This window comes from Tachypleus tridentatus, chromosome 13 (assembly GCF_004210375.1).
Source record: "Tachypleus tridentatus isolate NWPU-2018 chromosome 13, ASM421037v1, whole genome shotgun sequence".
Taxonomy (NCBI): domain Eukaryota; kingdom Metazoa; phylum Arthropoda; class Merostomata; order Xiphosura; family Limulidae; genus Tachypleus; species Tachypleus tridentatus.
In genome coordinates this window covers 209097008-209114150 of record NC_134837.1, presented here as the reverse complement: position 1 = coordinate 209114150, position 17143 = coordinate 209097008, and the positions used below count along the sequence as shown (strand labels likewise).

Genomic DNA, 17143 nt, shown 5'->3' with positions numbered 1-17143 from the left:
TTACAAGTGATCTATTTCATCAAACATAAACATCTTTTCTGCTATATACATTTCATCCAGATTTAGTGAAAAGAACATTTGACAATGATCAAAACTCTTAATCTCCAAATTATATTGTTTCAAGAAACTTTGGAGATTCATTATTACAATCAAAAACAGTGAACTGAAGATGGATGTAGATTTAGTACCGATCAGCTAGCTAACACACACACACATAAATTACAAGTACATAAATACAGTACATACACATGTGTCTGGTACATATGTAAATAACAATATTAGGTTTAATGAGTGCAATGTTACGTACAGTTCCGTAGTCTTCATTGATGAGCTAACTTAATCACGATCTGCGAGAAACATTCAAGATAACTAATAAAAAGATGGTTGTATGTCAAAGATTCAAACATTCCACATTATAAAGTTAAAAGAAGATATGGTGAAAATGAAAACACTGATTTACACAAATACAACCATACTAAAGAAAATCTCCAAGTTCTGATACAAATTCTTTTTATAGACATTTCCATACTGGATAATTTTTTTTTGCTATCTCTGGAAATATTAGCATTTCACTATAAGCAAGCTATGTCTAGAATGTGAGAATAAATTGTAGACATAAACCAATTTGTTTCACACTTCTGTTCTTTGACTTTTTTTTATTTCAAAACTTAATGTTACTTACCAAAAGCCAGCAGTTGACACAATATTTTAATTAAATGAGAAAGACAATAACATGTCTGAAAACAAAACTGAAATAGAAACCCTTCTAACCCTAGCGCTTTCAAAGGCGCTCAGTTATAAGGGTTTCTATTTCAGTTTTATCAAGACTTTTTGGACCTATGTGTTTTTAGCACATCTTGAATGTCTGAAAATAAACTATTTTTAAACTGCTTTTACCACTTGAAAAACTATGCCATTCCTATTGCTCATTTAAAAATAAAAAAGTGGTTCCACTCTTCACTTTTTGAAATATTATGTTAGAAGAACTACATAACAGCTTAAATTATTCCTAAACCTAACAAACAACAACAAAAAAATAACAAAGTAACCATAGTAATAATATAAACAAAAAATACTGTTTCAATGGTAAATTACTTAGTTTTCCTGCTTATTTTAAATTTCTATAAGACAAAACATGAAACTCAACTATAAACCAAACTTGTACCTGTAATGGATACTAAAGTGAATCCAGTAACAGTAATAAACTTGGAGCCTTCCACAAATAAGCCAAGTACTCATTTAATAATTTTCTTGCCATCTCTCAGACACTTGGGTGATATGATAAAACCATTCCCTAATGGAGAGAACTTGGATTGTAGTGGCAAAACCATGGGTTAAAAGTGGCCCAGAATTATTATTTTTTATAACGGTTTTCCAATAAATATGGGGGAAAGGATTCCATAAAAAGTACTGAGCAGGTTGTTACACTTAGTGCTACGTAACTCATAATACACATAAGTACTTTACACACATTTCAAATCTTCAAAATGTTACACTGAAATAGAATGTTTACTTTATTACACTTGCTACTCATTTGAGTAAAGTATATCCTTATGTGGTGACAAAATTTAACCCCAAATAATTTTATTTTTCACCTGTGTGCACCTGATGAAACCAAAATTAAATGGCACTCGTGAGAAAAATAAAAAAAATTCACAACTTATTTTTTGATGAACTCCGAAACAACTAAGATTTCTACTGGCGTCCCAGTCCGTCCCTAGTTGAAATATAAAGGAACCAGAATAAATTATAAATAGTGGAACTACATGTCAAGCCCGAATTTTGTACATTAAATAATTTATATTTTTCAGTAAGATAACCATATAAACAACATCACTTGGCTATATGTACATTTTAGTTAAGTCATGCTAACTTTATAACTTTTCATACAATATTCTGTTGATCACATTGAAGAAACCTATAATTGTAGTAAATACTTCAGACCATAATTGCTGTAAAAATGACAATAAATACAGTAATAATATATTCCTAGTTAGATTTTCTATTTGATCAATGATTTACATTTTATTCAAAAGCTGGAGGTGTTTTTCTGAATCCAACACGAGAAAAACATAAGAGTTCTTTAAGTTTTTTTTTGTTTCTTTATGACAAAAATAAAACTGACCTATTGGAATGGTTTCAACTTAAGTTTTTTCAATACTTTTTCTAGTTCTGTATTTTCCCTCTCCAGGTTTCATACAGTTGTCCTCAACTAATTGCTCTAGAACACATATATTTGTTGCTTTAACCTTCTATGAGGATGGCCTTGCACAGTTCTTATAAATGGCTGACATAAAGACGTGCTGTCAGTAAATAACGCAGCATTAGTGCTACGAAGCATGTTGAACAATCAAAGGTACAAAACAAAACAAAAATATCCATACATCCTTACAAAATAAGTACTTATTTACAATGAAATCCTACTATTACACTAAAAACTAATATCCTAACATAGATTAAATTTTCCACTTTTATTTTGTCACAGAACTGTCTCATTACTGGGCATGTGAAGAATAGACTGGTTTCCTGCATTAGGCATTTCCACATTTACTCTGACTTCCTTTTCTGGAGAAGGGTCCAGAATGGTCAGTGGTTGGTCTTGAGCTAGTGTAAAGGATCTCTGTCGATGGAGAGGAGAATGGGGAGGTAACTCTGAGGCATCTAAAGTCTTCATTGTTGAAACATACATGTCTTCACTCACAGACGAAGCTGTAGTCTCTATCGAGAATTGCCTTTGGAGCTGGTGCCTAGGATGATACGAAGAGGGCAAACTCTTCGATTCTGCTACAGTATAACTTTGAGACCGAACTCTCCTTCCATCATTAATTGCACCACCTTTTTGATAGCTTGCTGTCTCGAGAGGTGGTACCACCATCTTACAGAGGTGAGCCGGAGACACCAGTGGTGTCTGTTCATCATCAGTCTCTGAGCCATCAGGTTCCTTGTTGTGTGTGCTTTGATGCCTTTTCTTGATAGTTCTAAATTCCTTTGATGGTAAACTCTCAGAGAGTGAGGAAGATGAACTTGAAGTATTTTGAGAATATTTTTCTTTTTCATCTTGTGCCAACGCAAGAGGAGAAGTAGGTTTCTCTTTTTTTGCTGAAGAAGAAATTGATTCTTTACTTAAAGAAAATGAGTGTATGAACTTATTTTTCAGATTATGTAATTTATCCATGCTGCTCGAAGAAGTAGTAAGTAGGCTCGAAGGCCGATCCCGTAGCTGTTTTACTCTGTTTGTAGAAGATAGGTCTACTTTAGTGTGTTCAGTTGTTGCCATCTTGTCTGCATCTTTTCTGAAGGCAGACTGGTATTCAACCATGAGGAGTTTTGAGATTGTAAATTCTGGGAATCATTTTGGTCCAGGAAATAGGGCATGGCTGGGCACTGAAGATACATCTGCTGCTGATGATGGGTAGGAACAGCAGACTCTAAATCTGGTACTGAACATGACATGTACACTGGCCTGAAAAATACCAAGATCACTAAAATTTAGAATTAAATCATCATCCATAACTTACAGGATGTTAAGTTCAATAACATACCTTCTGTTCAATCCTGCAGTTCTGTTTCTATCAAAAGTTAGATGATAATGATTTTGAAATAAAAATATACTATACTGAAAAATGTATAGAAAAGTTTTCAGCAAAACAATATCCTCTAAATAAAAACACTTATATCTTAATCATGACTGAGTCTCTCTAATACTGTAAGTAAAGAAAATATTTATCAGTGGATATGTTTTTAAATATAATGCCTTAGTGTTATCTAGTGACAAGTGTTTCCACTGCCCATGTTATAGATTAAAAGAAAAAAAGGATTAACAAAAACATAGTTAGCCAGATGAAAATACGTAGTAAGTATAGGCTACTAATGATCAACAGCAAACATATATTTAAACAAACACAATTTTAGTAAAATGTTTACTGTAAATGTTTAACTCTTATTGCCAAGATTGTGGATGGAACAAAAGAATAACTATTTCACCCATTATCATACAAAAGGAACTAAAGTAATTAAAACTGCTAAAAGGTTTGTTTTTAACCCTTTTCAACCTACGTGAGCTTTGTTATAGGAGAGCCATGTGGTGGAGTTTTTAAGTACATTACATCTATCTCAGATGGATAAGTGAAACTCGCTGGTACACTGGCCACACTTTCATTCACATCTGACTGGCTATCCTGAAGACCTTCTTCAGGGTCTGACATAATTGGACTTAGAGGATTTGGGGAATGAGTAGTGACTGAAACAGAATCTCTTTGTTCAACTGACTGATATTTTTCTAGTAGGGTATCTTCTTGGGCCTCTTCATTCAATGTCTCCAAAGCTCCAAAAATCATAGTCTCTTCCATTGTAACCTATTAAAGAAAAAGATATAGAAATAATTAAATTTAAGAAATAATAATTCCTAATGAATGAACAGAACATTAAAAAATAGTTTTCATTTATAGGGTGGTTACAATCTATCCAACAATTTTGCACAAAGGGGGCCAATCTCTGCAGGCAAATGAATCCTGGTTATGCCATAAAGCCCAAAAAAAAACGTTTAGGCTATATCTTTATAGATTTTGGCTTTTCTTTGCATGTAGACTTATTACTTTAAGAATGATTACAATAATAACAAGGGAGATAATTAATATATATTTGTTACTTTATTAAAGTTCTTTTCCTTTACACTTTCAGCTAAAAATGGTTATTGCTATGATTTTATCTTGTTTATGAGCTGGTTGTTGTCCTAATTTAGGATCATTTTAATAAGTTCTTTAAAATGTTAAAAGAGAAGAAAAGGAGGCCCAGCAAGGATGTTTGCCCTGGGGGTGGTGACAGCATTCAATGCTCCTGTTTACTAAAAGGATTTGTTGCAACTCAAAACATTAAAAAGTCATTAAAGGTATCACATTTATTTAATTATTTGCCACCAGATGGTGTTAATATAACAACAGTTAACAATAAAACATTTTCTTGAAAAACACTGATGAGTCTGTCTTGTTATGAATACTTACAGGTAATGTAGGTACAGTGAGATAATATTACAGGTAACTTAGGTAGAGTGTGTTAATAATACAGGTAACTTAGGTATACTAGGGTCATAATATATGTAAAGTAAGAGTAATAATGGAGGTAACTTAGGTATACCAGGGTCATAATATATGTAAGGTAAGAGTAATAATGTAGGTAACTTAGATAAAGTGGGGGTAATAATATCAGTAACTTAGGTATACTAGGGTCATAATATATGTAAATTAAGAGTAATAATCTAGGTAACTTAGATAAAGTGGAGGGTAGTAATATCAGTAACTTAGGTATACTAGGGTCATAATATATGTAAAGTAAGAGTAATAATGTAGGTAACTTAGATAAAGTGGAGGGTAGTAATATCAGTAACTTAGGTATACCAGGGTCATAATATATGTAAAGTAAGAGTAATAATGTAGGTAACTTAGATAAAGTGGAGGTAGTAATATCAGATAACTTAGATAAAGTAGGGGGGTAATAATGTAGATAACTTAGGTATACTAGGGTCATAATATATGTAAAGTAAGAGTAATAATGGAGGTAACTTAGATAAAGTGGGGGGGTAATAATATAGATAACTTAGGTATACTAGGGTCATAATATATGTAAAGTAAGAGTAATAATGGAGGTAACTTAGATAAAGTTGAGGGTAGTAATATCAGTAACTTAGGTATACTAGGGTCATAATATATGTAAAGTAAGAGTAATAATGTAGGTAACTTAGATAAAGTGGAGGGTAGTAATATCAGTAACTTAGGTGTCCTAGGGTCATAATATATGTAAAGTAAGAGTAATAATGTAGGTAACTTAGATAAAGTGGGAGGTAATAATGTAGATAACTTAGATAAAGTGGAGGGTAGTAATATCAGTAACTTAGGTGTCCTAGGGTCATAATATATGTAAAGTAAGAGTAATAATGTAGGTAACTTAGATAAAGTGGGAGGTAATAATGTAGATAACTTAGATAAAGTGGGGGGGTAATAATGTAGATAACTTAGGTATACTAGGGTCATAATATATGTAAAGAGTAATAATGTAGGTAACTTAGATAAAGTGGAGGGTAGTAATATCAGTAACTTAGGTATACTAGGGTCATAATATATGTAAAGTAAGAGTAATAATGTTGGTAACTTAGATAAAGTGGGGGGTAATAATATCAGTAACTTAGGTAAAGTAGGTAATACTATAGGTAACTTTGATAGAGTGGAGTAATAATATAGGTGAGTTGAGTATAGTTGGAATATAATAGAGATGAATTAGGTACAATTTGTTAATAATATAGGTAACTTAGGTTGAGCAGCTATATCACAAGAGTTAATAATCAGTGATAACCAATTACCTATTTCTCAAATGCTGTTCTTAAAACTTCAACTCACCTGTTTCTCTAATACTGAACTAGAGCTTCGGCTACGTGGAACTGTTCTGGAATCATCTTTTTCATTAACGTTTGAAGATTCAGTCTTTGTGTCTGCGGTCTTAGTCTGGAGACTTGGTTCGTCACCAATCGGAGAGTGGCGGAGAGCGGGAGGTGAAGAACGTCGTTCCGACTGCCCATGACTGTGACTCGTAGTATCATCTATAAAATCTCGATCCAAGTCACTAGAATATTCGTTATCTCTAAGAGCTAGTACCAGCTGGCGAAAGAGCTCCCAGTCTCCAAAACTCATCTTTAATACTCTCTTAAGTTCAGAAAGGTTACAAGTCAGTAAAACAAGTCCATTAACATTGTTTTTTGACAGCTGTTCTTTGTAAGTACAAAGTTTCTTGTCATCTACTCCTTCCAAAGAGTCTAGTAGAGAAATTATTCCATCCACAGATAAAGTACTAAGTCTCTGGTTCTTGAAGACTTGCTCCTGATAAATATTAAGAGATTCGGTGTGCCTTTAGAATGAATAGAAACTTCCAGTTCACTTTGAACCAACTACGTATAAAGTGTTTCTAACTTTCACTACTTTATTCAAGTAGTTTGTTATACAGCATTACACACATGTTCAGCTTCTTACAAATAAGAATCATGAACTTAAAACATCTTTAAAGTGATACATTCAAAACCAATTACTGTGTAAAACAAAACAGTGTCTTAAATTGTTGCCCAGTTCATGAAAGCTTATGAAATATTTTAAACTATACGTTTTTTTAACACAGCACATCATATCTTGCACAACAATGAAAGGCAAAACCACACTCCTCACATACATCATTGGAATCAAAGTTTGTTACAAGTTCTTACCCAGACATTGCATTTCTTTCATTAATATCTCCAAAACATTTTTGTGTCAAAACAAGTTCAGATTTAAACCAAAATGAATCCTGAATGCCACAGAGAAGCTCATTCTTATAATATATCTGCTTTAGTATTTTGATGTCTCTGATAAATTTGGCACACATCCCTGTATATTAGCTGTATTGTAATACCTGTGACAGGAAAAAAAACTGCCAAAAACATGTCAATTTGAAAAGGCTTTTTAAGAATAACAGAAAAATATTTTCTGTTAGAAATATGAAAATTAAAATAGCAACAAATGTCAAATGAAGTGCTTACACAATTAATTTTGAGAAAATGTTTCATGTAATTATTTAAAGTGTAGATTTTTATATCTTGTCAGGACAGATTCTGGTATGTCAGTTAAATAACTTTTCCCATGATTGACACTTGAATACCCAGATCACCTACAAGTATTCTTGAGAAATGAAGAAACCCAGTAACTATTTCTCTCTTTTTTTTTTATTAAAATGTAGTTAGGGAATATAGTGGGGTAGGTTTATTAATATCTTTGTATTCAAATGTTTCTTTAGCTCCCTTTATGATGCTTTTTGGTTTGCTTGCTTCTTTAAATGAACTCCTTACAACATCACACACTCAAATAACTTTTGTAATGTTGGTTTTTGCAGAGGGCATGTTCAAACTGCACATTCAGATGATAAGAGAGAACTTTTGAAGGCATTTTTAATGACTCTTTTTAGGTTAATTGCTTGCAGAAATTGCAAGGTATATTGAAAACATTAATTATTTTATCTGATAATTTGTTATCTTAATTTAATATTCAGTGAGTGCACACAAGAACTCCATAAAAACATTACTTGAAGTGTAACAAATCACACAACCTCTATGCAGTCATAAGGTAATTGTTGATTCCACAAAATTCTTCTCAAGGCCAAAAATTAAGATATGTACTTATGTAAACAAAAACAGTCAAAACCTATAGACAGATTTAATTTCAGTATCATAAGAAAAGTAATTTTATTCATTTCTTAGGTTTTTTCAATTGTTTTGTTTTTGGTATTCTTTAACGTGAACATTACACTTCCTTTTACTTTAGTAAATAAAGACAGAACACTATCAGTGTTATCAAAATAACCTTTTATGTATGTCATACAAAAATTTGGACTTGTTACATGAAACATTACAGACACTTATAGTGCAGTATGAAAAAACACATTTTATGTGCCAAGAGGGACACTGTAGATGAGACTATAGTAGATGGATGAAACATTATGAAAAAAAAAAGTTTCAAAATATGACAAAAAGACAATATTTCTATCACAAGCGTAAATTATATGTTATACTAGCAGAAGTAACATATCAACACTGAATGGAAGTGTCGTTATGGCAAAATGAAGACGTACATGTGGAACTCAAGACAAAACAAATATTTGTTATCTACTGAATGAAAGTGTAAATTAACTTTCTTACCCAGTTTCTAATCTTATTTTTTACTGGTATAATTGATTCAGGGAGAGAATGCGTCTGAGTTAGCCCCAGGTGCCAAGAAGACGGCTTTTCACGAAACAGTGACGAGGTAGAATATTCACTGTTGGAGGCTGTAGCTCCAACAGGGGCACCTCTCATTGTCACAAGCTGTCCTTCAATTACACCAAAATCTTTAGGAGGTCGTGAAAGAGATGGAGTGGGCCACATAGAAGGAGGAAAAACCTGAAACACTGATGAATTGTGGGTAGGGTGACCATGTGGAACAAGCTGGCCTTCCAAGCGAGTGATGTCACCAAGATTTAGGTGTTCCTCTGTGTTAAAATAAAAAGTATTTTGCAAAAATGTAATAACTTTAAGGAATTTCAACTAAATTTGATTCTAATTTAAAACAAAATATGTGAAAAAAGTATCTACAGGTTAATAAGTTCTTAACAAAAAATTAAAATAAATTTAATCAATTAATTTAACTCGTACTTCATTAATTAAATAGAAATCTTACTTTGGTGAATAATTTCATGCCTAAGTGAATGTAATATGTTGAAATGTATTGTTTTCACATTGGAAAAGTGATAAAAATAGTTGAACGAATGATAACATTTTATTTACATGTACCACAAGATGTGTTAATGTTCATTAATAAGCTTCATTTTACCTCATAAATCTATCACAATACCATAAGTACTTTTCATAAAAAATATCAATCTATCACTTTAATTACTAAACATCAAATGAAGTTTTTTTTTCCCCTTGAAACACCAGAAGTTCATGCTTACTAAGTATAGACAAATTCAAAAATATTTCATACCTTGTATTTTTTTTCGTATATATGGGTCTAAATTGATGGTAAAGGGTAGAAAAATTTTTAGGCCTCCAACTAGCAAATTAGAAGTATGAAATGATAAAACAACTTCAAATTTTCGTTCATCATGGTCAAAATCCAGCATTGGATCAACTTCCTTCGATATAGGAATGTAAGGTTTAACTCTGTGTATAAATATATATAATGTCTATTGAACTTTTCTATTATATCAAATGAAAAGTATAATTTAATGCTACAAGAAACAAGAATATTATGGCATGTCAAATTAAAAAAACAAACAAGACGTCCCTAAAGAGTTATAAGTAGAAATCCTTAATCTCGTACTAGTTTAAGTTTTAAAACTTGTATATGAACATACTATCCACACCAGAATTGAAAGCTTAGATCAATTTTAATACTTAATGGTCAACTTCTGTTGAACAAGTTTAATATACCTGCATCAATAACTTAACATGCTTTTTTACCTCTTAACCTTATGACTTTTATTAGTTTGACCAGCTTTATAACCACCATCTAATCATATTATAACTCTACACGTAATATCTGTATCTTCATAACAACTGGCAAGCTTTTACTGAGTCAGTTTGAGTGAAAGGTGATTTTTCACACTAAGAATAAAAATGCTCACGTTACAGTTGTTTTTGTATTTCATTTGTACAACTTCTAAAACTTTTTAGATTAAAAACTGTATGGCAAAAACCATATACTATACCTTTTTTCTCTACACTAACTGTAGTAGAATGCTCAATATAGAGCAAATTTAGAAGTTGAAATATATGAAAAGAAATAAAAGTAGGGTTGGCTCCAGGTGGGTTTTAATGGTTCAAAGAACCCAAAGGTTGGCTCCAGGTGGATTTACATCGCAGCAAAAAACCAGAAGATTCAACTCCAGATAAGGTCTTATTTTATGTAAGTGAAAACCAAAGATTTTTTTCAAATACATTCATTACTCCAAAAATTTCATTAACTCCAATCATTAATGTAGCAAGTAGTGATAGTTTTTGATACTAAAGTTCATAAAAATGTTTCTATATCCCACAGCAGAACTATAAAAATTAAACGGTTTGGCAATAACTTCTACAGAAAATGAAATGACTAGAGAAATTAATTGGAATACATTTTTATAAAAGTTTTGCCATGTTAAAAGCTGACAAAGTTCCATTTTTCTAAATACTGATCATTTTGGGTTTTTCTACTTTACACCATTTTTTGTACTCTGTCTTCTTAATTTTAAAAACTTTCTTCAAAATTTTGTAAAGTATGTAAAAATAAATAAAACTATAAACATCTGAAAAAGTCCAGAAAAGTTTTATATCCACACCTTTCAGTGTTTGAACTTGCACGAGCACTGCTTATATATGTAGGTTAAAAATACATTAAAGCTACAGAAAGAAAGGTGGAGTCTAGTTTGTAGGTTGGACAAATTTATTTATTTTCTAACAAATTGAGAAAATGGAAGGTTCTTATTTTATTTTACAAACAGCTAACATCTATATTTTATTGGACTGCGTGAAAGGAATGAAAAAATCTAGAAAGGAAAAATTAGAATGGATGATTCGTGGTGACGAGAAATCCACCTGATGTAAAAGTGTATTCTCAAGATGGCTCATATGGGTATTAAAACAAGTACAGAACAACATTTCAACTTTTATAGGTCATCTTCAGGCTAACCTGAAGATACCCATACCAGCTATCTTGAGGATACAAATACATGAACAGTGATAACTTATTTAAACATTTTCTTTTGAAATTAAGATATTAAACTCAGATGATATAAACATTTGAATTGTAAAAATTGAGAAAATTTTTTTACATAGAGAAGTGAACAACATTTTGACCTTCTTCAGTCCAAAATAAACCAATACAAAGGAACACCTTTATACCTATATTAAAAATAATATAATAAATAATAATATAAAATTATATATTCAAACATCTAAGCACAACCTCTACATTCCGACTCTCAGTTACACAACCCCTTTCAAACATGTGGTCAGCTTCCGGTCAGTTACCTCTTTCTTTCTTTGTGAACCTGACAATGACTGAAGAAGGTCGAAACGTTGTTCGCTCCTCTACGTAAAACGTTTCTCAACCCAAATGAGCCGTTTTTACGTATATATATTTTTTAAAGTAACTCTATAAAAAGGTCATGACATATACACTTTGATCCATCAGTGTGCATAGGGTTAGAATATTATTCGTGTTGAACAAATATCCTAGAACTCTGATGAATTTTACCACTTAATAACTTTCAATAAGAGTAAGCTATGTATTTAGAGTGAAACTATAGAATAGAATGTTTCATTGCTTCAAAGCTCCAGCTATTAACAACAGTTCATGACACAAAACCACTAATATCTCATGAGATTTGGCTGATTTAACAATTCAAGTTGGTCCTAAATACAAATTTACAGCTAACAATGCAAATCAGTCTTTATAATATAAGTTTAACAATTATACCAACAAATTAAAATAAACATAATTATATTCAATATAATAAGCAGTTTACCAATGTAATTAATGAAAGGAACACAAATTAATAAAAGGTCATATGTGTAGGGAACAAACTTTATACCAGCACTGGATTTCTATGCCTTGTTATGAAGTAGATATAATCTTTGATATATTTATACAAGTTATTAAAACAGAATCACTTTTTGAATACTTCATGAAAGTTATTATGATAACAACAATTGATTTATGACCCTCATACCAAAACCTTAACAACTGTTGCCTTGGGAGCCCTCAGTTTTTCCATTAAATAACACTGGTTTGGGTCCATCATACTGATTTTAAGAAGCAATGGTGACACACATACATACCTAAGTAAGTACTATTTAAAACAATAACAGAAACTCCAACACATGTTGCACACACTAAAAATCTTAAGCAAACATTAATTCTCTAACCTGAAATCAAAACAGAAAGAAATCTCAACAAAAATATTCTCAAGTCAAAGCTTATTTTAATGAGTTTTCAGTATAGAAGTAGTGTTGCAATAGCCACGAAAACATGCATAGAAAGTCCATACTTCTCATATATTGCCTTCAGTGGAGAGTTATCATCCAGTTCTGATTCATGTGCTTCATAGTATAATATAATCCACGAAGTTCGATATGGCCATTGTTCTGTGATGTTGATCCAAGAAGCCAAATGATACCAGTTAAAGTCGATGTTAAATGCCTTCAGAAGTCGACCTATTAAAGCAAGTGTAACTTATCACTATAATTGTTCTTTCCACCAACACTTGATGTAAAATGACTTCAAACTTAAAGTACAGAACTACATTTTCAGTATAAAGAAATTGTAATTGTAATTTTGTATTATACAGACAGTTGGTATGAATACTAAAACTTTAATCAAAATAAAATAAAGAACAATGTTTTGACCTTCTTAGGTCATCTTCATGAAGTTTTACTACCCATACCAGCTGTCTTTGTAATACATTTTTATTTCAAGTGGGTTTCTTATCAACTTAGAATCATAATTTTCACAAAACTTTCAGTCATTCACAAAACACCTTATCAGTAATGTATACAACGTTCATTAGTCTTCGTGTCATCAACAAAACACCTTATCAGTAATGTATACACTGTTCATTAGTCTTCGTGTCATCAACAAAACACCTTATCAGTAATGTATACACTGTTCATTAGTCTTCGTGTCATCAACAAAACACCTTACCAGTAATGTATACATTATGTTCCTTATCAGTATGTACAATGTTCATTAGTCGTCGTGTCATCAACAAAACACCTTACCAGTAATGTATACAATGTTCATTAGTCGTCGTGTCATCAACAAAACACCTTACCAGTAATGTATACAATGTTCATTAGTCTTCATGTCATCAACAAAACACCTTACCAGTAATGTATACAATGTTCATTAGTCTTCATGTCATCAACAAAACACTTTACCAGTAATGTATACACTGTTCATTAATCTTCATGTCATCAACAAAACACCTTACCAGTAATGTATACAATGTTCATTAGTCTTCTCATAGACCGAGGGTTTACATCACTGAAGTAGTCATCAGTTAGTAGCACCTTAGTCAAGTCCTGGGCTCCAGTGACAATTCGGTGAAGATTACCAATGCTACTTGCCATACTGTCACTAGCACGTAGCTTGTGGTTTCCTTTCCGTCCTTTTCTTAAATTGTCAGGTATCGATGCACTTGAAATAGAAGACTTTCGGGTCGAGGGCTAAAACATAAATTTTACAAAACCCTGTATGGGGTTCACTCGGTGATAAATACAACATGATAACACATGCACCTTTCTTTATTTGGTCGACAAGTTTTATATGTACCAATTTCCTCTGGTTGTCTAAAATCTTTGTTTATACACCATATCCTACTTTACAATGTCTTATGCAAAAAAAATTTTGTCTCCAGCACAAATAAACTTGTAATAAATCCAATACTACTGGGAACAGATCAATCACACCATGGAAAGAGACAAAAAGAATGCATGGTGTTTTGAAATGTGAATAAAAGACATCTCAAAACACCACACATATCAAAAGGACATAGTTCTTGGGGCCAGTATTCATGATTAATGACAATGGAAAACAAACCTTCTCTCCTTTGTTAATGGACAGGTTAATATTTTACACAATGCTACTGTTAGAAGTTCAGATGCAACTATTTTATGATCATGTCTAAATGAATCAAATGATTTTGAAATTTAGAGAATTTGAAGAGCTTGTGAAAATAATTAACACATAAAGGTAAACTTGGATCACAATTAGTGGAGAAAACTTTACTTTTACAAGTATTATTCAATTGTTTCTTCTGTACCACAAAGTGTAGTTTTACACATTCTGACTTACATTCATAACACATATTAATACTGAAATAACCAGTAATTGTTTCATAACCACCGACCATAGTTGCTGCTGCCCGGTCACATTCTTTCTCTTCATTCCAGTAGGTGGCGGAACGTTTAGCGGTGATGGCAGCAGTTTGCTGTGCAGCACGGACTCTTCTTAGCCCACTGTTTTGTAAGTAGAAGGGAAGGTGTACAATGTTACGAAGATAATCAGGTCCTCGAATGTTGGAATTCCGAAAAACACGGTGTATGTTGGATTCTATAGCCTTAATTAATAAAAAGGGTTTTTAAAAATATTCTACAACATTTTCTATGAACTTGAAACATATGTAAGCCTGAATATAAATTAATAATAAATATCAAATTATTATCTTACCAAAATACTGATGCATATTAGAACCAACTAAGAAGTGTTGACATCATCCATTAAAAAATATTACTGTTTTTTACTGTGTAACAATTATTAATTAATATATTTTTTGATCCACTTGAGTAATTTACAGCATAAATACACAGTACATTCAGCTGCTATTTACATGAATTTCCAACAATATCTAAATTTATCATCACACAATTCTTACACTTGCAATGGAATAAAAACTCAATACATTGTACATGAACAGCATTTTCTTTAAACAAAATATTCAGTGTCAATGTGCTATAAAGAAATTAGTCTTAATTTAATAAATATGTAAAATTTGATGCAACATTCACTGAGAGAGACTACAGTCATCAAGATTGGTCGAGCAAGAGCAAGTGTTACAAATTACAAAAGGATTATCCTTCATTGAACAAAAGCCTGTTTTTGAATAAACAACATTCTTTTATGGCAGTAATCCTAAGTTTCTTTATTCTAACTTGATTTTATTAGAAATAAGAACTCGCCTATCGTGGTTTGGTTTAAAAAAATAATATGTTGTTTTATTACGACCATATATGCTTGATTTATTTATTTTTATTATGATGCGTTTGTTTGAATTTCAGTGATATGCCATATAAGTACGGTATTCGTGTATTAAAATTCACTTTTTTTTTTTAATATTCTGCAACATTTTTCATGAATATGAAACACACATAAGCCTCTATATTTGCAATCTGGTCACACTGGAAGTTAGTGTATATAATCCTTTAAGTTGCATTTCCTACGCAATGTGATGTCACGTGTAGCTGACCCCTCCAATCAACTACACTTCAGAAAAAATAGAACTGTATCATCCATAAAATGTAATGGAACCTCTACCATTAAAGGCAGTACCTTTAGTTGCAGCTGACTGGGTTCACATCACCCATCATGTCAACCTACCAATAATATTAAGTCTTGTTTACACATGGTACAACATCTTTTAGAAACAAAATAAGTAATGGTGAGGTGATAGTTTAACATCAGTTTAAACATTTTCCAAGCAAAATTACTACTTGCACAAAATATTATTTAAAAAAACGAGGAAACCTTTGAGAAATTACACAAACATATATTAAACAGTTATTTTTTATACATAAAAAAATTACTAAACAAAGTCCACCACAGACTAAGTTATTGATCCAGCCTTGGTAGTCTTAAAGTTTCAAATTTATATATTAATAAAATTAAATAAATACATTTAAATGAAGTTAAATGAATAAACAAAATCATGAGGAAGAACTGCATTAGAAACAGCAAATCCCAACCTCTGATTAATTATATTATAACCATAATGTTTTAAGCCAAACCAAAACACATTAAAATTAAACAAAATACATTGTATTTTTTATGATATATATGTAACTGCATTGTTGGAAAAATGTTTCTATTATCAGAAAAGTCGTTATATCACTTACTAATAAAATTAACAGCTGATGTATTCAAAATAAACTTTGAAAAATATTTTAAATTCATGACTGTCTTTGCTACTAAAATGCAAAATAGTTTTTGTGCCATTACTTCACTTTCTTAACTAAAATGTTCAAATATCAAAGCAGAATTTACACATGAGAAGTTATGAAACATATTGTGAGTCAAATAACCACTGCTCTCTTATAGTGGTATATTTCAGTACAATCCCTGCTTCAATTTAGTGTGGGCTTAATAACTTTCACATTTGGGCAAGTTGCCTTGACAGCAGCCCTAGAGGACAAACACTTTTGATGATGAGGCTTTTAAACCAAGACCTGCGGATTGCAAATTGAGTGCCTTAAGCAACATTAGTTTATTATTTTGGATATTTTTATAGAAAATTATTTATCATTAAAATGGACATAAAATTTAATTCTGTTGAAAATGGGAATAATTTGCTACTTAAATCCTTCTTTTTGAAAATCTCTTTTAAAGACCAAAACAGTCAGCATACATACATGTATATTTTAAAATAATATCTAATTAGAATACAATAAGTTTATATATGCACACATATATACACCCTTGTGCAAATTAATTCAAAGATGGAAAATTATGATTTTTTTCAATTTTTTGCATTTTATTTCTGAGAATCCAAAAATTACTCACAAATTAATACATGATATGACTGCCTTTATTTTTCAGAAGATCATTGATCCGCTTTGGCATCAAGTCCACGAGTTGACTGCAATCTTCACTAATTTTTGGATTGCAGTACCAAACCTCAATTATGACCTCAATTAGTTTATCTTTCATAGTACAGTCTTTTCCCCAAAGTCTTTCTTTACATATAGCCCAAAGATTTTCAATAGGATTTAAGTCTGGAGAGTTTCCAGGCCAGTCCAGCACCTTTATTCGCGTTGTACTCATAAAATTCTTCACAAGTTTCG

The 17143-nt window shown here is 31.4% G+C and overlaps 1 protein-coding gene across 1 annotated transcript in view; it reads right to left on the bottom strand.

Annotated features, from left to right (window-relative positions):
* Positions 1–3084: 3084 nt before the first annotated feature.
* Positions 3085–17143, bottom strand: part of Arms (Ankyrin repeat-rich membrane spanning) — a 46436-nt gene continuing 32377 nt past the window's right edge. Inside the window, exons 18-25 of the mRNA XM_076480532.1 lie at positions 14437–14646; positions 13519–13753; positions 12577–12742; positions 9531–9709; positions 8708–9036; positions 6390–6866; positions 4057–4355; positions 3085–3463 (exon numbers count right to left, since the gene is read on the bottom strand). Coding sequence (XP_076336647.1) covers positions 3250–3463; positions 4057–4355; positions 6390–6866; positions 8708–9036; positions 9531–9709; positions 12577–12742; positions 13519–13753; positions 14437–14646 — 2109 coding nt within the window. The 3' untranslated portion in view covers positions 3085–3249. The remainder of the gene's footprint in view (positions 3464–4056; positions 4356–6389; positions 6867–8707; positions 9037–9530; positions 9710–12576; positions 12743–13518; positions 13754–14436; positions 14647–17143) is intronic.